At 37.8% G+C, this 19381-nt stretch overlaps 2 protein-coding genes across 18 annotated transcripts; one reads left to right on the forward strand and one right to left on the reverse strand.

Moving 5' to 3' along the window:
• Positions 1-1554: 1554 nt before the first annotated feature.
• Positions 1555-5574, reverse strand: LOC120111521 (superoxide dismutase [Fe] 3, chloroplastic-like). Of its 5 annotated transcripts, none has more exons than XM_039128683.1 (9): positions 5314-5574; positions 4247-4324; positions 3908-4096; positions 3137-3308; positions 2690-2763; positions 2572-2598; positions 2454-2477; positions 2066-2238; positions 1555-1869 (listed from the first exon to the last, which is right to left on the reverse strand). In XM_039128683.1, the coding sequence occupies exons 1-8, from the start codon at positions 5425-5427 to the stop codon at positions 2113-2115; spliced, it is 804 nt and encodes a 267-aa protein (XP_038984611.1). In that variant the 5' UTR covers positions 5428-5574; the 3' UTR covers positions 1555-1869; positions 2066-2112. The 5 variants fall into 5 exon arrangements, with proteins under 5 accessions (XP_038984611.1, XP_038984609.1, XP_038984613.1 ...); XM_039128681.1 differs by having other exon boundaries at positions 4247-4327; positions 5314-5573; XM_039128685.1 differs by lacking the exon at positions 5314-5574 and adding an exon at positions 4890-5303.
• A 3957-nt stretch (positions 5575-9531) lies between these two features.
• Positions 9532-17876, forward strand: LOC103720843. 13 transcript variants are annotated; one of them, XR_005512696.1, is made up of 6 exons: positions 9532-9649; positions 13588-13916; positions 14039-14167; positions 14756-14854; positions 14929-17256; positions 17364-17876. XR_005512696.1 is itself a non-coding variant. In XM_026809905.2 (6 exons), exons 4-6 carry the CDS (start codon positions 14363-14365, stop codon positions 16730-16732), a joined length of 1899 nt encoding a protein of 632 aa, XP_026665706.2. In that variant the 5' UTR covers positions 13588-13750; positions 13833-13916; positions 14057-14167; positions 14255-14362; the 3' UTR covers positions 16733-17876. The 13 variants fall into 13 exon arrangements, 12 of the variants coding, with proteins under 12 accessions (XP_026665701.2, XP_008808995.2, XP_038984614.1 ...); XM_026809905.2 differs by lacking the exon at positions 9532-9649 and adding an exon at positions 14255-14369 and having other exon boundaries at positions 13588-13750; positions 13833-13916; positions 14057-14167; positions 14767-14854; positions 14929-17876; XM_026809900.2 differs by having other exon boundaries at positions 14929-17876.
• The last annotated feature ends 1505 nt before the right edge of the window (positions 17877-19381 follow it).

A 19381-nucleotide genomic window follows, 5' to 3' on the forward strand; every position in this document is an offset into this window, starting at 1 on the left:
CTTTCTCTTCTCTCCTCCTCCCGCCTCTTCTTCCTCTTCCTTTCCTCTCTTCCCTGTAGCCGTCCTGCATCATTAATGGTCCTCAAGATGTCGACCAGAGAAACGCCTTCCCTTCCCTTTCTCATGAAGAAGATCCCCGTCGACGTCATCTTAATTCAGATCTTTCTCAAACTTCCTCGAGACTCCCTCCTCCGATGCGGGCTCGCGTCCAAAGCATGGCTCCGCCTGACCTCCGACCCCTTCTTCCTCCGCCGCTACCGCTCGACACGCCCTCCCATGCTTGGCTTCTTCTGCAACCGGCACCCGCCGCACACGGCGCCCAAGTTCATCGCCACCGCCGAATCAGTCACCGAGTTCACGTTCGACATCACTCTCCCCGTCGACAATCTATGCCTCGTGGGTTCCAGTCGACATCTGCTCCTCTTCGGCGCCTCCAACGGCAGATCCTTCCACGTCCTCAACCTCGCGACCCAGGAGTGGACGGCCATCCCCCAACTCACCGGCCATGTCTCTCGGCGCTGGGCCATCGGGTTCGTCCACCAGAGTGCTTCTTCTACTGCAACTCCCCCTGGCTTCAAGGTGATTCGGATCGGGCGGACGCTTGCAGTGCAAGCCTCCTCTTCCACCGTTGGAGAGTGGAAGCAGTCTGTGCCCGAATCCCATCCGGCACGACTTCAGGATCACGTCCAAGTACTGGCCAGATCCATCCGGAGTCGCCGTCGACGATCGAATGCTCCATTGGTTTTACGGTGAAACCCACTTGCTAAGCTACGATGTTTTCACGTCGTGCTTCTCCGTCGTGGAATTGCCCGTGGACAGGATCGGCCACCACGCATGTCTAAGCCGGTCGGAGGGCCGTCTCCGCTATGCCGTCTTCGACCGCCGCTCCCCTCGCATCTAAACCTGGGCTCTCCTCGACAAGTCGAGGAACCAAGCTTGGCGTTTGGAACACGACGTACGTGAGCCTCTGGCCCCTGGCGAGAGGGGACCTGCTGCTGACCAATCTCGTGCCTCGTTGCTATCATGGTGGCTGCATCTTCGTTATTTATTTATTTATTTTTTTAAGTGAAAACAGTAATTTATATAGCTCTAACTTAAGTACATCCTGCTAAATTAAAAGAAAGTAAAAAATAAAGAGATTGGAAAATATTCTCTTCTGGTGTCCATAGAAATTCTCCGGAATGCCGGGCAACCTTTACAGCGGCACCAAAGATGATGGGATTCTATTGCTTGGATTGCCATGTGGTGTTCTTGCATGCCATGAATGGGAAGATATTCTCCTGGGAACTCCAAAAGGGTGAGTTGAAGCACATCTGCGACCTTGACTTCGAGGTGGTGGGTTGCATGTTCCCCTTCCTTCAATACAACGATCGGCAGGGGCATCGTTAGATGAGACTCTGGCGTCTTGGTTGATGGTTTGATTAGTGATCGATGATTGGCTTTTATAGTTTCCGTTTTATGATTAACTGATGGAATTTGGATGCCATGTCTAACACTAATATATACTTCACATAAAAGTGAGCCTGATAGCTATTCAAAAGATGGGGCTACAAATTATCAAAACAAAACATGTTATATGAGTCTCACAAGAAGCATTCTTAAACCTTGAATCCTTGAAAGATCATTGATACATATACAACATGCCTGAGTTCCGCAATCAACAAATGAATAACATCGAAGAGGAAACTATACACTGAAACCTGAGGAAACATACAGGAATCAATGCATTTCTGGAAGTCTAGGTGGCATGGGAGCCGGTGCACTTTCTCCATACTTTACATACGACCTTCAGTTTATTTTCTACCAAAAGCTCGACGTGTCTTCATGAGAATACTCGATAGGCCAACGAATGGCCCAAATATTTTCATCCTGAAATTAATTAAAAAAAGATATTAGCACCATTTGCAAACATTATGATTGCAAATATGGTGGAACAGTTTGTAACTTCAGCTTGGCAATTTATGAGCCAACTTTTGTTTTGGGATGCTGGTGAGATATATAGCAACACATTTCACAGAGAAGTAGATTGTCAGCATTTTTTTTTTTCTGTAGAAGGAGATCTCACCTCACCTGTTGAAGAAAAATTTTCAAAGAAGTAGATAGTTAAACATCTCATGCAACTGGAATCTTGGGCTCCCCGAGATTTACAAAAGCCTCAGCACGAAGCATGCGTACTGTAGCTGCATGCCAGGACACAAGATTGTCCATGAAAGTATTTATGTATTTTTCTCTGTCATCCTGCTCATTTTTTTTTTAAAGTTAGACATATCCAAGCATATTTAATATTAAAATTTTTCTATACAGTATTCATTAGGTAATTCACTAGAGTGACCTAATTCCAACATGGTCTTCCAATGCTTAGCAATGTAATGTTGATAGAAAAATAAATTTGATGCAACAAATATAACTGATTTAAAGGTGAAGTCCTAGCTAGCACATAAGGTTTAGAATACCTTGTAGTCTAGGTAGTATGCATGCTGTCACAATAGAAGAGAAAACAAAAGCAAGTTCGTTAGTGCTTGTTGCATGAATAGTCATCAAAACTGAAACAAAAGATTCAGCTTTAGTTACCTCCCACATATCCAGAGCGATGATTGGCTGCAAGAAAGAAATGAATGATTTGATTCAGGTCAGTTATGCGAGAAAAATCGGAAGCATTGAAGGATTCAGCTGCTGAAGCTTAACATACAATATCACCCCATACAAGCGGACAAATGGCATTTGATGTTCTAACAACAGAAAGCTTTTTTTCTTCCGTTCTCACTGAAACAAGCAATAAAAACAGAATGACTTGTAAGTCAAACAGTGTCATGACAACACAAAGATGTTAAAAATGTGTGGTATCACTTTAGCAGAAACATATTGTGAATGAAACATAAGTCAGTTGAACTGTTAAAGACCATATCAATTACACAAAGTTCAGCAAATTGGCAGCAAACTCTTCCTCAAAGACTAGGTAATACTGAGATATATACTGATTTTCTTTATGAAAAATGATCATAAAAGGCTGTGGGTTATCTGTGGATTCTTGCTAGTCAGACTTACAGCATGGTAACGTTAAAAGTGAATCTCTTCAGTGATTTAAAATCAGAAATTTAATAGGCTAGTGATGGTGACCAAAGTAAATATTACTCACAGACAAGCCACACCCAACCAGATCCAAATAGCGCCATGGCTGACTCTACAAACGTATCTCTAAAATTAGAGTATGAGTCAAAATCCTTTTCAATTTGCTGAAGCACACCTCCCTGAGGCAATTTTCCACCACCTGATTGCATTGACTCCCAGAAAAAGTCATGGTTCCAGACCTGAATGATTCCAAATCCAAGTTTACCACCAAAATACCCGCAAAATTTATTCCACATGCTCAGTAAAATAAAATACAATACTGTGACAGAAAAATATTTGCTACAAATTGCGAAAAGTTGAGAGAACAATCAACTTACATTTATATATATAACTCTTTAGGAAAAAAGAAAATCTGACCTCAACAAGGAAGTTAACAGAGACTACATGGAGAAGATCTAATGAGAAAAATGTATAAAAAAAAAACATCATCATTTTTTCAGCACCTTAAATGACAACATCGAGTTACATTTATAGAACTCTTAAGAAAAAAGAAAATCTGATCTCCACACACACACACACACACACACACACATATATATATATATATATAGAAGACTAAATGGAGATGATCGGATGATAAAATAGTAAAAAAATCATCATTTTTCAGAAGCTTTAGATGACAATATGAACCTACGTTCATAGAACCCTTCAGGAAAAAGAAAATCTGACCACAACTAAAAAAAGTTAAAGGAGACTGAATGGAGACAATCCAAAGATAAAAATGTAAAAAACATCATCATTTTTCAACAACACTAGATGACCCAGAAGCTAGAATGACCTGAGCAGCATTGTTGAATTCTGGTAACGGGTTGCCATTGTTGTATGTCACTTTAATCAATTCCTCCATGGTGTGGCCATATAATGGGCTTTTCACAAGCTGCTTATTCAAACTATCCACATAGTCTCTATGATGTTTTCCCCAGTGTAATTCCAGAGTCCTCTGGCTCATGTATGGTTCCAAAGCATCCTAGAAAGAGAAACATGCAAGACAACTAACATCAGGAGTATTGATCAAGGTATACTGAATAAGTTATATGTCTTAAGATGGCAGACAGCAGTTACAAACCAAAGTGAACAGAACCGCTTTAGATAACCAAAGCAAAATAATGTCGCTTACTAGTTTATATGGAGGGGTTGTAATGCCATAGTAGGCCAAAACTTTGGAAGCTCTTCGAGATTGGTGTAACTGCCCTTTCTGCTGTAGATATTCAACAAAAGGATTATGAATAGAATTGCAGAATGGAAGCTCGCAGAGAAAATGAGCAGGTCGAGAGATATTCATGGCACCTCGGAACAAACAATAGCTATAGGCTACAGAATTATTCTACAGAATACAGATAGATTCGTAAGAACTATAGCACATATAGTCATGCTGTATATCATACTTGCCACAGAACTGATGAAAGCAGCCATTAGGGGTGGGGAGAGAGATGTATCAGCAGCAAGAGGAAAAGACATACCACAGAAGAAGAAAGCTAACGTGACATTATCTTACCTTACGTGCATCAAGAAAACCCAAAGGCCTACCATAAGCCATTCCAAACTAAACCAGGACATGATAAAAATAGCAATATAGAATAAAACTTAGGGTGGAATATAAATGCTAGGCAGTTATCTAGACTTTGAAGAAAACGTGGAGATTCGTGTGCGGATATTAGTACTGTTAAATATGAGAATATTCTGAATCTGGACCTGAATAGCAGACGGATGGTGCCAATTAAAAAATGAAACCAGCCGAGCTATTTAAGGTCGTAACATACGCAGTTACTCGTGCTCATGATAGACAGGAAACCTCATTGGACCTTTGCGCAATAGCCCTAGCAACTCCAAGGACATTGAGATAGACTTTGTGCCGATACGGTCCAGGGCTTTCACTTTGTATTCCATCTGTTCGACTATTGTCCCAAGAGAGCTATGCTCTTTTCAAACCGTCTTAGCGATGGAGGTGAGGAAGAATCACATAGCATTAAACCCTTGCATTCACAACTTCATAGTCGTCCTAGAAATCTCGGCAAACACAAACCCGTTACCGGTGGCAATTAATCCTCGAATAATACTCTATCACCAGGCAAGGACAACACACTGTCACCTTCTAAAAGCATCGATTCCAAGTTCCCAACAAAAGGAGAAGAAGTGTGGGTTATATGGGAAACTAGTGGATGAATTTAATGTTGCGATGCGTACCGGACTGGGCTTAGGGATGCCGGTAACGGGCCTGAAACGGAGGAGGCCATGAGAGATTGGAGGCGAAGGTTGGTAGCCGCAGCAGTAGCTTGGAGACAGCAGGTGAAACCCCATTTGTCTCTCTTCCCTCCCTTTGCGACTGGACTTGGTGAAGGGTCTGTCGATGGAGATGAGGTAACGAGGAGGCGGTGTGCGGGTGAGGAGATGCCGGAATGGGAGCAGTTTCGAGCCGCGATTGAAGTCAGACCGGGTACCGGCGGCTCGGGTCCTTTCTTTTTGTTTTTATTTTTTAACATATATCTAATAATAATAATAATAATAATAATAAAAAGAGGCAACTTACTCTTTCCAACCCATAGAGTATCTCTGTAGTGATTGGCCATATACGAGGCTACTCAGTCCACAGCTCGGTTAGCCTATCTGAAAATGTGCTTGGCTTGTAATGCCATGTCGTCATCAACCATGGTCCGGATGTCACGAAGCAAGAAGTAGAACCCACCCATGCCGTCAATGCCTTCCTGGATCCAATAAATCATCATAGCCAAATTACCCTCAAGCATAATTGCTCTAGTCCGCAATATTTGCTGAGCATGGTCCAGATCGGCCCATACTGCTCTCAGTTTAGCCCCCAAAATCGACGTATTGAAGATCTCACAACCACCAGCAATAACCACTCTAAAATCCGGGCATCTGACGACAAAGCTAGTACCTTCCCTTCTACTACCATCTAGCACGCATCTATCAAAATTGACTTTGAAAAAACTCGGGCGTGGGAACTCCCACATGAAAAACACTATCCGAGACTCTACACGAGTAGAGGTAGAGCCCTATATGCCCCGAGCTGTTAAAAGCTGATCCGATGGATCTACATAGATATTTTCTATTGCTTGTATCTGGGCCCGCTTCACAACAAACCTCGTGAAAGGCTGCTCTTATCAAAAGTTCAGGCATTTCTGGCCAGCCAGATTTAATAAGCAGTATAGGTCCTTCCAACAACCACCCACCGAGTTTAGGGGCGCCAGCCCACTGTTTGAGCGTATGCAAGAAAGAGCCCAAATGACACCAAGCATCCGACGGGATCTCGACGAGCCTGCAGGTCCTCTTTTTTTTTTTTTTTCCCCTTCTCCCCGTATAAAAATAATAATAAAAAAAGCAACTCCTCGGCAGAATTGCATGCATCTGCTTGGAAGTCTGACTTTTAATAAGTAGAAACAAAAATAATAAAAAAGCTTCTACTGTACGTGATAAAAATGCTATAATGCTCCACCAAGCGAGGTATAGAAACGCTTTTTTTTTTCTTTGAATCGGCACCGGCATGGCATAAAGGAAATCGCATAACATTGCGATGTCTTGCACCAACTCTGTATGGCACCAATCCCACCATGAAACATGATACGAAATTCTATTCGAAAGATTTTGGCACCATGGTTGTGCCCCTCAGCACTACTCAAATGAGATTCTTTTTCTTTCTCTGTTCATGGATATTTTTTATTTGATTACATTGGAAGGAAAAGGAAAGCATACATATTTAGTTTTTCTTTTGTTGGGGTGGTGGTGCAGAATAGTTCATATTTTAACTCTATCTTAAACTTTGAGATGTAATAATGGCCTTTTAATTTAAGAAGTTATGCAAATCAAGCAACAAGTGATTCGGTTTATCTTTTTCACTTAAGAATCATTCTCAAATTAAGAATTATGAAATCTCAAATCAGCAATATACCATATAGTTGAGCTTCATATGGCACTATGAAGCAACCCATGCTATCCACCAGGATTTAATTGAATTAAAAAAAAAGCAGGATGTAGAGAGAAGCAAAATTTATAGTTATACCAAACATTAAATGATGCACAAAATGCTGATAAGTTTATTTAAAATGATCAAACTTGAAGCCCGCTTTCCTAAGGGAGGAGAGCAGATGCAAGTGCAACTACTTCTCATGATCTATAATTTCTGCAATAATATTAAATTTCAGCCCCTAATTTTGCATTGAAAATAGAAATAATCTCCACCAAGAATTGCAAGAAATTAGCAATGGTTAACATAAAAAGGACACATTATTCTTCTAATAGATCTCCCTATTTTGCTTACGATTCCATTTCACTTAGACCACCCTATTTGTATACCATCATCAAGCTTGTACCCGAAAAAGACCGGAGCTTTTCTGGGGGGGAGGGATTTCAAATTCAATAGGTCAAATATTGAAAATAAGAATGGTCAAATTGCCATAGGCCAGCCAAGAACGACATATTTTTATGAAAATAGAGAAAGAAATCACAACAATACATATATCTATTGAAAAACTACAACTATATTTGATTCTTTCTCAAAGAAAAGAATTTTGTCACTATACCATCAAGTGGAAATTCCAAACCCAGAATTCAATTCATTGGAAATAGGAATCTCAAGCAAACTCAAGCTAACATAAAAAAAAAACAAAAAAAAACAACAACATTAGAGTATACATTTTATCCAACTCTAAAAAAATTTGGACGCGAGAATGAGAAAGAAAAAAGAAGGAACGGGCTTACAAAATATAGGAGGAAGTCTTGCCTTTTGAAAGAAGGAAACCGAGAGACTCAAGCCACAGCCTTGTCAAAATTTTCATAGCCATGGCTTGAAATAGAACGCTCCTCTTCTCTCGGAAACACAGCGGTTCCCTCCTCCATAGATCTCTCCTGCGTCCCATTAGCAATCAAATTCTCTCCATTGCCTTCCATCTCTCTTTCTCTCCATCTCTTTGTTACATGCACACGTAGTGGGATAAGTTCTCAAAGAGAGAGTTTAGTACCTTTTACTCCAAGATATCTGGGCAATGTTGAAGGATGGAGAGGCCTTTCAGGCTAAGCATATTTTCTATGAAACTAATAGAGGTGCAGATTAGATGGCTGCTTATATGGACAGTCATTCCGGTAGTACTTTGTGGGCTGGCGATGGGGAATTGTTCCTAACACTCCGAGGATTTTATTTTTTGATTTTATTGGATGTATTCGTACTCTCGTCAGGTATAATCCACCCGTTTTAGCAAAAAGCAACCAACAAAAAAAAAAGGAGGAGGAGTTCGGGCTCAAAGCCTGCTTCCCAAAGGCAGCATCGAAGTTGGAGTTTGATAGCAAAACAAAGGGAATACATGGAATCTTTTATGGCCGAATTCAGTATCTATCGGTGATTGGCCGCTGCTCAGAAGGTAGAGAAAAGTGGTAGAGCGTAAGATGAAGTAGGGTTTTTATTGCATTTTGATTAGCTAACAAGGAACGATACTAGCAAATTTGCCATGATATTAGTTCAAAAATATTCTAAGAGAGTTCGATGAATCCATCACCCTCTTTAATGACATCCATCCACTCAATTGGCCTATCATGACTTTACACATGTAAAGTTGTATATAATTCAAACTTGCAAAATATTGCTATAGACAAGAATATTTATATAGAGTTAGGGAGTTCTTACAAGAAAAGGATGTACACTTCGAGAATGTGGTTTTCCTATTTAGTAATTACCATCTTGGTTTTGCACCGAGTGTTAATAAAAGAATTAATGGAAGAGTAGCACATATGTTAACAATCGCATCTCTACTCTGAAAACTTTTTCGTGCGAGTTGAATCAAAATCGAAAACTCTCTTACTTTGGCAAGGAGTAACATATTCTAGCAAATCGCAAAAGGGTGAACTTTGGAATTTGAAGTCCTTCGAGCACACAATACTTCTCATACATGATACATGTCCATAAAAAGATGTTGAAAAGGAGTAACAAATTTCAAACGACATGGACCTATCTATCAAATGTCAGATGCACCGAGTGTTTGAAATTTAAGTTGCAACGGCATAACTATTACAATTACTATATCTAAAAGATATCTTTCTAATACATAACTTTTATTACTTAATATAGTAACGATAAATAATGGTGATCGGGTCCGAGCCTTATCACCCTTCTATCATGTATTCTAGGGTCTAGGCTCTTTCGTTATCGGCGAACGCGTTGCGGTCGGCACCTCAAAACGGTAATGGGTGACTCAGTAGGTAGTGCTCACGCGAGACTCGGATGAGCTGTCGGTGTAGTAAAGTAAGTATATGTAATAATAATTGTAATATATATATATATTAATTAATTAACTGAAAAGAAAAAAAAAAAGAAAGACGGTAACGGGTTCGACGGTTTCAGAAGGTCGGCGCCGCCTACATGGCCTTTATTTATTTACATCCATACCAGCGTCGTCCAGTCCAAACGCGAACCCGTTCTTCGATCTCGTGAGAGAGAGAGAGAGAAAGAAAGGGAGAACCTGCGAGGGTGGGGAGAGAGCGGTGGAACAACGGAGAAGAAGCAACGCTCTCGGCGGTAAACGTTCTCTCAAGAAAAAGAAAAGAAGATTTTTTTTTTGTGCGTGAAAACCTAAATTTCTTCTGTTTCGATTCGATTACGAAATTCGATTGGTGATGCCCTAATGATGCCTGATCAGAGATTCAAGAGTCAAGGGTTCTTTTTCTTTCTTGCATGCATCATCGATGATTACTGTCTGATTCTCGTCTGATGATGTGTCCCGTCATTTTGTATCTAATCTGGAAATAATTTCTTACTTTCTTTGCAATTCTTTTTGATGGAAGTATTAATTCCGGTCAAGTAGCCCCCTTTAATATGTCGCTGTTTTCTTTTATTAAATCTTCTCTGCTGTAAGTTTATATCAGGGCTTTATATCTGTATTTTTACGGCCAAAGTTTAAGATCTTGTAGTGAAAAACAAATAGGTCTTCCCATCTTCCTCTACTTACTCTGCTAAAGACTGGTTGATTTGGCTGTATTTTATGGCGGCTTGCAAAGCAGAAAAATGAGTTGTTAGGTTTTAATTACTATCAAATTATTTCTAATTTTTAGATATAACAACATTAGCAATTCTTATTTTTATGGGTACTGTTGATGGATATCCTTGGGGCAACTGTTAAGAGTAATGTTGGCTTTACTCAATAACATATCAATATCTGATTGGAACTTCAAAGAGGAGATTTGACTTAAACAAATTTTCTGCAACACCCCATGTTCCTAATATGTGTCGCTTATACCCAATATGTGATTTCTCTGTCGTCAAGACAAATCTAAACTACTCATATGGTGAGAAGAAAAGGAATGCTGTAGTGTCAGTAAAAGATGTGATTGAGATGGAGAAACAGGGAGAGACTTTATGGGGAAAATTTTAAGATTTTTTTAATAATAAAAAAAATTGACTTTGCATAGTTAGATTCCTAGTGAAAATGGAAAAAAGGTCATTAGTTAATTAACAAGGGCTTCACATTAGAGGATGCTGCTAGGGTATCCATTGATACTTCTCAATAAGGGTAAGGTATATTGTTCTGGGGACATCTTTGGAATGTTCTAGAAGTGCCTCATGTGTTTGCACATGCCAAATTGTCATTGTTGAATAGTATTGTAATGGGATTAGGGGCATAAATGTTTTCTCATAAAAATATATCAGTTTACTTTTCGGTCATATCTATTTTCTTCAAGATTGTTTGGATTCAGTATATTTTCTGATTTTACCTCCTTTCTTCTTCCACAGAGTGTGTGAATGTGCAGATCGAATGAACAACGTATCCATTCTCTATTTAACTTTGACCCAAAATCATAATTATATCTTTTTAAATTTGATTTTCTGATTTAGAATTACATTATACGGTATTAGGGTAGATTGATTCAACACCATGGAGGCTTTTTAAACCTCTAAGTAAGATTATGCAGGAAAACCACAACTTGCTTGACTATATTGATGACAACGAGGATATGCTTAGGTTTTTCTCTATATTAAGTGGCGATGAAGATGGAATAGATTATACCGGGCACTAAATAAGGAATAGAGAATTGAAGGTTCAGATGTGGATAAATTTGTCGCCTCCCATTTGATGGAAGACAATGTGATTGCTTTATAGACTTAATGGATTGCAGTTTGATTGTTGGAAGATTTTAACATGGTAGAAACAAGAATCATGAAGGATACAGCCATGAAGAACAAGAATAGAAGCACCATGCAAGATCCAGTTCTTAGTTTAAGTAATAATGCCCATGAAAAAGTAGAACTAATCCTATTCGGTTGTGATATATTGGATCCTTGGCCATATTATTTGATGGTGGATGGGATGCTTCATGATTGTGATATAGTGAAGTAGCCACCCCAGGGATCCAATTATGAGAAAAGTCAGCACTAGCTTTGTTATTAGACCATGAAGTTGAGGCTGATTGCAAAGTCTTGAAGCAAGACTGGTGGAGCAGAAGTGCGTTTTCCTGACTAGATTTATAGATGATGTTTAAAGTAGAACTTTCAATCACTTGAGATTTATTAAATTTTCTCTGGAAAACAATTAAGGTTCATAAATTGAAATGAGCACTTTTCTTGGCTTATCATACGAAAATCATCTTTTAGACGCTTCTAAAGAGCTGAAAGGGTTGTCTAGACGAAGTTACTATGGATCGAGACTTTTGTGCTTGGAATTACATTACCTCCACTGGGAACAGCTTTACTTGGACTCAAATATAGCTCTAATAAATGAGCCAGTTGTGATAAGTTGGTGTAATTCAACCCATGGTCTTCATAGAGCACAAATTGTGTTCAAGCTCAAGCTACTTGTAACTTTTATATTTACAACCAAAAAAAATCAACAACTGGAATTTCAGGCAATTGGATTATATGCAACCAAGAACACCCATTGCAATTTCCATCATTTACAAAAAGCAAGTTAAATCAAAGCCGTACAACATATTGGTGTCTGCTTAGTGTTACAGCTTACGACAGTAATAAAAATTAAAATCTCATGTACCACAAGTGAAGTTTCGGCTGAAACTGAGTAGTTCCGGTCTAGTAGGTCAGTTTCAGCCTAAACTGACTAAAACTAGCCATAATATTTTTTTAAAGCTTTTTTATGTTCTCTGTCATATATTTATCATTTCTTTGTTTATTAGGTACATCATCTATATAGTACCAATATTTAATGGATTTCCTTTTTTCTTGAGTTAAAAAGGGATATGTAGTAAATACAATTCTTGATGGCCAAGGCTTCTAATGGCCTTTATCTTAGAACAGTAAAAATATTACTTTAAACAACTAAATACAACATTATTTCAAAGGCATTCTTTTTATAATAATAAATAAAACATTTCAGAACTTCTTGGACTGGTGAGGAGCCATCTCAGGTGTATTGTTCTCACTATCAATACTCGCACCCACATTATGATAATGATGATGGCCACTGCTATGTGCATCAGTCACCTTGCAATAGTATGTGGTATTAAATAGGTAAACATAATTTATTTTATGCTCCTATGTACTTATCTTGTTTGTTTGTGCTTGATTATTTTATATCATCTTATAATTTAGTTAAGATATTGGTCCATTCATGTAATATATTTAGTGTCGATTCAACATAGTTTAATTTCAGATTGAAGCTACCAAACTATATAAACAATGAACATAGATAACTTCAAACACAATTAAACTGATAGAAAATGTTTTGCCTATGGTTTAACTTCATTTGAAACTACTCGAACTGTATAAGTTATGAACGTAGATAATTTAAAATACAATCAAATGATGGAAAATAATTTACCTTGATTTTGTTTTTCCTTTTTTTTATTTTTTTAGATTTTTTGTAGCTTTTTTGGCCGAAACTCCGAACCTGAGTGAAATTGCTGTAACTACCAAAATACTCTACCAAAGGGACCAAAACCAAATTTTAAAAACTTGGAAGGCATGGCATATAAGAACTTTAGGATGCATAAATCCATAAACCATGATTCAGTGATGTCTATATCTTGCTTTTTTTCGTAGTTAGAGCTTCACAGTTCATCACTGCTCCTTATGTTTCGAAATGTTGGTGAACAGTACTGGAGTAATTATAAATTAGAATAGCTTGTCCTAGAATGGGCCAGCATTCATGAAAAGCTACAGACATTCTAGCTTGTCCTATCATGCCTTCAGCCAACATTTCTTCTACTGTTTATAAGAGTTCAATTTATCACTTCTAGCTTATCCTAGCAAAAGGACTCCTATTTAGCTAATTGTTATTTTGCCCATTACTTCTCACAGCAAGAAATTCAAAGGTGCCTTAAAGCACCAATGATCTTGTTGCTAGGATACCATAAATTTGCAGTGGGCAGGTAATAGATACCATACTCTTCAGTTTATGAATGCATAAACTGAATAATAAGATACTATATCTGGGCATATCTTCTTTGTGCTTTATTTGTTTATTGATTTTTCTATTATTTTTCACCTGAATATATAACCACATGCAGTTGACCAGAACCATGGTAGAGGGGACCGTTATAGCTGTTTGCCAATTTGGTGGAGATTTTGTCTCAAATGATGATGGAACTATCTCTTACAGTGGTGGAGAAGCTCATGCAATAGATATCAGCCGTGACATGAAGTTTGATGATCTCAAATCAGAATTAACGAGTATGTTTAATATTGACAGTAGTCCCTTGTCTATCAAGTACTTTCTTCCAGGCAACCAACGAACTCTTATCACAATATCTAGTGACAAAGATCTAAGGCGCATGGTTGATTTTAATATGGGTTCTATAACAACAGACCTATACATCTCAAGTAAGGTTGACAGCAGGTAACCTAGAAACAATACTCTGTTTTCATCACCCTTTAAAAGATATATGAGTTTCTAAATACAATCATTCTTTAATTTGCATGAGTTGCACCTCTATTTTCTTTTTGTTGTGAATTTGCAAGGACTGTATTCTTTTCTAGGGCACACAGGAATATTGGAGCTGACTCAGGTACTTCTATAGTTGACAAAGTTGGTGCTGTCTGCAGTGTCAGATCAGAGAGGCTTACAGCTGTCAATGGAAGTAGCAAAAGGTATATATACTCCAGTTATTACTTTCTAAGTTCTTGCTATCTACATTGTGTTTAATAACTTTAATTAATAAACTTGTACTCTTTTAGGGCGCCTAGGGGTAGGATTTCTGTAGTAGGTGCAAATACCCATAAAGTTGACTGGTTCCACTGCTGAAAATATTAGACAGTTGAAAGTAAACACTGCAGGAATAAGTAATGGGAGGTATATTTTACAAAATCACTCTGCTTTGTATATCTGATTCATATCTTCTGTATCAACATGAAACATATGCTTTACTCGAGTTATTAGGGGACTAGGATCTACGAAGAACTGTATCACAAATATACTTGTATCTTTACCTTTCCTTTGTAGTATGGTTTCTTAATATGTTATTTTGTGTTTCCTATCATAATTATGTTGGCTACGTATACATGGCCGCTGCTGAATTTTTCTAGGTTCTGTCTTGTAATTTTGGTCTTTTGCAATTAAACCAGTTTAAGAAGTTTTCAGGATCAGACTTAAAATTGGAAAATAGTGAGTACTTGTTTTGAGTTGTCTAAATGCTTTTCTTCCCTTGCATTACTTTTTAATTCTTACATTGCAACTAGGATTGTTGCAGCTGATTCAGTTACACTTTCTGCCTCTTCCCCGACTGTGGACATTGTTGAACAGCAGAGATTTGTCACTGATGACAATATTGAAGACAGGTATGCCATAAGATCTCCTCAGGTTAGCTGCTTGATCCCACGAACAAAATCACTTGGAATGCATGTTTCTGTAGGGCAACTCACAGATCCCTAGCTGACTCAAGCACCCCTATCATCATAGCTGTAGATGCTGCTGAGAATGCTGGACCACAGTCTGCTCCTTGGGATTGTGTTATTACTGAAGTCGGGCAAGAATTTGATAACGTGAAAGCCTTTCGTGATGAACTGTGTAAATATGCTTTTGTCAAAGGTTTTGCATACAAATATATAAAGAATGACAATGTTCGCGTAACTGTTAAATGCACTGTAGAGACTTGTCCATGGCGGATACATGCTTCAGGGTCAGCTCGTAAGCAGAAGTTTATAATCAAGAAATTCAACAATGTACACACATGTGGAGCTGGAAGTGGTGATGATGGTCACCAACGAGCAACAAGGCATTGGTTAGCAAGGATTGTAAAGGAAAAATTACTGGATAATCCACAGTCAAAGCCCAGAGATATTGCAAGAGATATTTATCGAGATTATGGAATTAATTTGAACTATACTCAAGCTTGGCATGCAAAAGAGGCTGCCCAGAAAGAGCTTCATTTCTTGCATGAAGAGGTATGCAATCAGTTGCCTCGTTTATGTAAAAAAATAATGGAGGCTAATCCTGGTAGTATAACCACATTAGCTGCATCTGTTGATTCGAAGGTGCGTCGTGTATTTGTCTCTTTACATGCCTCTCTTCATGGTTTTGAGCATGGGTGTCGACCTCTTCTTTTTCTTGATAGAATTCCTCTAAAAGCAAATAATCAGTGGAAGTTATTAGGTGCAGCTGCGATGGATGGAGATGATGGTATCTTCCCAGTTGCCTTTGCTGCAGTGGAAGCTGAAACTCACAATAGTTGGCATTGGTTCTTAGTACAGTTAAAACATGCAGTATCAACATCTCGTAATATAACGATTGTGTCTTGCAGACAGAAGGGCCTAGATGAGTCTGTGCCTAGAGTTTTTGAGGATAGTTTCCATGCCTACTCTCTGTTTCATCTAATCGAGGAATTGAAAGCAGAATTGAAGAAGAGTTCTTATTCAGAACAAGATAAGCGTGCAATTGTCAACAATTTCAAAAGTGCTGCCCAGACTTATGTAGTTGATGACTTTAATACATGCATTGATAGAATCAAAAATATTTCAACAGATGTTGCTGAATGGGTAATGTCTACTAAGCCTGAACATTGGTCGTATTCCTTATTTAGAGGTTCACGTTATGATCATCTCTCAGCAAACATTGTAGAATCATTAAGCAGATGGATTGCAGTGAAAGATGAGTCCACAATAGTGCAGTTGATTGGCGCATTGCATGCTAAGATAAAGGATGTTTTGGATTCTCGTAGGCAAACTTCTAGCACATGGGCTGGAACACTGACACCATCAATCGAGCAAAAATTACAGAAAGAGATCCCCAAGGCCCGAATGCTTCTTGTCGTATGTTCTTCTGATTCTGTATTTGAGGTTCATGGTAGTTCAATAAACGTTGTTAATATTGCTAGCTGGGAATGCACATGCCAGAGGTGGCAGCTTATGGGATTGCCTTGCTTGCATGCTATTGCGGTCTTTAATCGTGTTGGTAGATCTGCATATGACTATTGCTCTAGATATTTCAGATGTGAAAGTTATCGTTTGACCTATTCAGCATCAATCAACCCAGTCCCAGATATTGAGAGCATCAGTTCTGTAGCTGGTGCAAATTCATATCCCCCTCATACTCAGCGCCCACCAGGACGACGAAAGAGAAAGCGAATTAATCCTCGTAAGACAAGTATTAGGCCACTCCACTGCAGTAGGTGCAAGGAGGCTGGTCACAACAAGGCAACGTGTGAAGCACAGTTGTAGATTCATGTTATATCTGTTTAAGTTATATGGTATCTTCTTTTGACCTTTGGAAAGCATCTGTGAAGCATGGCATGTGTTGTTTTTTTCTCCTGATATTGCAAGAGGTTTTTGCTTATCTAAGGCTTATAGATGTATCATTTGCTTTATTTTTCATCCTTGTTATAATTAGATGTCGCGCAAGCTCAATGTAAAATGAACACCCCTTTTTTTTCATAATGACTGCCTTCTCTTGATTTGGAGGATCAGGACAATTGTAAATTAAGCAGCAGCTATCTCCATTAGTTGTTTGTAGGAAATGCCAATAGGTAAGTTCTCTAAATGTGCAGGTAAACTTGAATTATTTATCTTCTCAAGTTGTCAGACCGATTATTTTGTAACTTGATGATAAAGGAAAACAATTCTGACTTTTTGAATTAGCTTAGCTTATTTATAACTTAACCAAGGAGAAATTTCACCCAATGTTTTTGCAGGGTTCACGTTCTGTTGTCATCCTACCGGCCAGCTGGTGATGATGTTTGTCAATTGTCTGTCTATATTTCTGCTTTGCCCCCCAGATATTGTCTATTTTTCTGTTACGTAAATTCCTCTTCCTTCTCTATTTGATGGTTTCCATTTTAACTCTGAACTATAGGCTTGGTTGATCTCTCATGGACTTCTACCGGTGAGTGAATTGGACTTGTTATATATCAGTCGAGCACAGAGCAATCTGAGTGAATATATCAGCATAAAGCAGGCTAATAAGTCATAATAACAAAATGCGGACTCAGTCATCTGCGCTCAAATGAAAAATTAGGTAATCTCGTCTGATCGATTCTCTATAATTCTAAACTTTATTTCATTTATCTGAGGTGGTCCCATGTTCCAAAGACCAACTACCTGTTAACCAGAGAGCCAGTTCCCTCTTATTGTTGTAATGGCCATACGCAGAACTTGTTTTATTTTTGCTGAAGCCTAGCTGATTCTCTTTAGCTTCTCATTTGATGAAAATAGCTATTTCTAGGGTTTTGTCAAGGTGTCTGTTTTCTGCACCAGGATTATGTCAGAAGCATCATATTTGTAATTATCTTTCTGACTGATGATTTGATGAAACTAATTCTCTTTCTGATGATTTGATGGAATTGATTTTTTCCAGGGAGTTCCTATACGGTTTTGCTCTTTATTTTATTATCATTGTGTATGTGGTGCAATATATTTGTAGTTATATTGCATCTTAAATGCGAAAATGTAGGTGCTCGATTACATTGACTTCCTTAGCTTACATGCATGATCATTCCAGCAGGGGTGGACATTGTTGTACGATGGAGGATGCACGAGTGTATGTGAATTGTTTGAATGTACATCACAAATATACTGTTACCATTCACTTGCTAATGATCATTTATCTCTTCAAATGAGATGTCGCAATTGGAGGTTGGTTGATGCCAAACATGATGAGATTGGTGGTATTAGTCAGGCCCTGCTGCCGCTCGATCAAGCACAACTGACTTTATGGGTTTAGCAGTATTAACTTAGGAGCAATCAGTAGCGGATGACCTATAGGGGGCGTTTGGTATGGGGTGATCGTTCTAGGATCAAGGGTGATATGGGTGGATGTGATGAGATCACCGTGTTTGGTTGCACCATGGTGATCCTACGTGGCGGTGATCTTAAATCACCTCTACTTCTCAAATCACTCCTCAATTCGGTGATGGGGTATCCGTCCTTGAGGTCAGGAATCCAAGACCACCCCATGGCAGTGATCCTGGGTTGAAAGTTAAAGACAAAAATATCCCTCAAGTTAGTAGAAAAATTGATATATCAATATACTATCAATATATTATGTCAATGTTATATATATATATATATATATATATATATTATGTTGATATTATATATTATATTAATGATATATATTATATTATAATATATTACTAATCATATTATTATCCTATTATTATTGAAGGATAATTTTAAATTCTAGTAGAAATATATTATTATATTTTATAATTATATAACAAAAATATTTAATATGTTACTATATTACTCCTATTCACTTTATTTTTCTAATCAAAATAATTATTAGTATTAAAAAAATCTATTATAAGTATAAATAAAAAATATTAATTCTATAATGAAAAATAACATATTTTTGTAAGATTAATAATTTAAAGGAGTAATAAATATATTTTTATAGAATATATTAATAATTAACATATTAATAAATATATTAATATTTATATTATAATATATTTTATATTATTAATAAATATATGATAAGGGCTACTAAAAGTAGAATATGTGACATAATTATGGAGCTATTATAGGAATTAGTATATTGACTTACATTTTTAATTTATGAGAATTAAAAATATATAAAAAAATCATTTAAGATATATCAAAGGTATTTGTGGTATTATGTGGTCAGTGATTTTGGATTTTTGACCATCTAAACAAGTTACTCATGGATATCCGGAGATTTTTAATCACTGGACCATGGTCTATCAAACATATTGATCTTAGATCACCGGAGATCAAATCATCCCAGCATTCGGATCACCGGGGATCTTAGATCACCATGGTGATCCTGTTGGGGTTACCAAACGCCCCCATAGCTTTTTTCAGAATTATAAGCCAGTGGCAAAGTATAGTCCGTACATAGGAATCTAATTC

The sequence above is a fragment of the Phoenix dactylifera genome, chromosome 8, assembly GCF_009389715.1.
Source record: "Phoenix dactylifera cultivar Barhee BC4 chromosome 8, palm_55x_up_171113_PBpolish2nd_filt_p, whole genome shotgun sequence".
Taxonomy (NCBI): domain Eukaryota; kingdom Viridiplantae; phylum Streptophyta; class Magnoliopsida; order Arecales; family Arecaceae; genus Phoenix; species Phoenix dactylifera.

Bases quoted from the DNA above. Each gene is read 5' to 3' on its own strand.
- LOC120111521 (XM_039128681.1), bottom strand. From the start codon at position 5,427: ATGGGGTTTCACCTGCTGTCTCCAAGCTACTGCTGCGGCTACCAACCT. The intron at 3,309-3,907 runs GTCATTCTAGCT...GGAATCATTCAG, and splicing joins AATTCAACAATGCTGCTCAG to GTCTGGAACCATGACTTTTT. The intron at 2,599-2,689 runs GTATGTTAAGCT...TCTTTCTTGCAG, and splicing joins CGCTTGTATGGGGTGATATT to CCAATCATCGCTCTGGATAT.
- LOC103720843 (XM_026809900.2), top strand. From the start codon at position 13,600: ATGGTAGAGGGGACCGTTATAGCTGTTTGCCAATTTGGTGGAGATTTT. The intron at 13,917-14,038 runs GTAACCTAGAAA...TGAATTTGCAAG, and splicing joins TCAAGTAAGGTTGACAGCAG to GACTGTATTCTTTTCTAGGG. The intron at 14,855-14,928 runs GTATGCCATAAG...ATGTTTCTGTAG, and splicing joins GATGACAATATTGAAGACAG to GGCAACTCACAGATCCCTAG.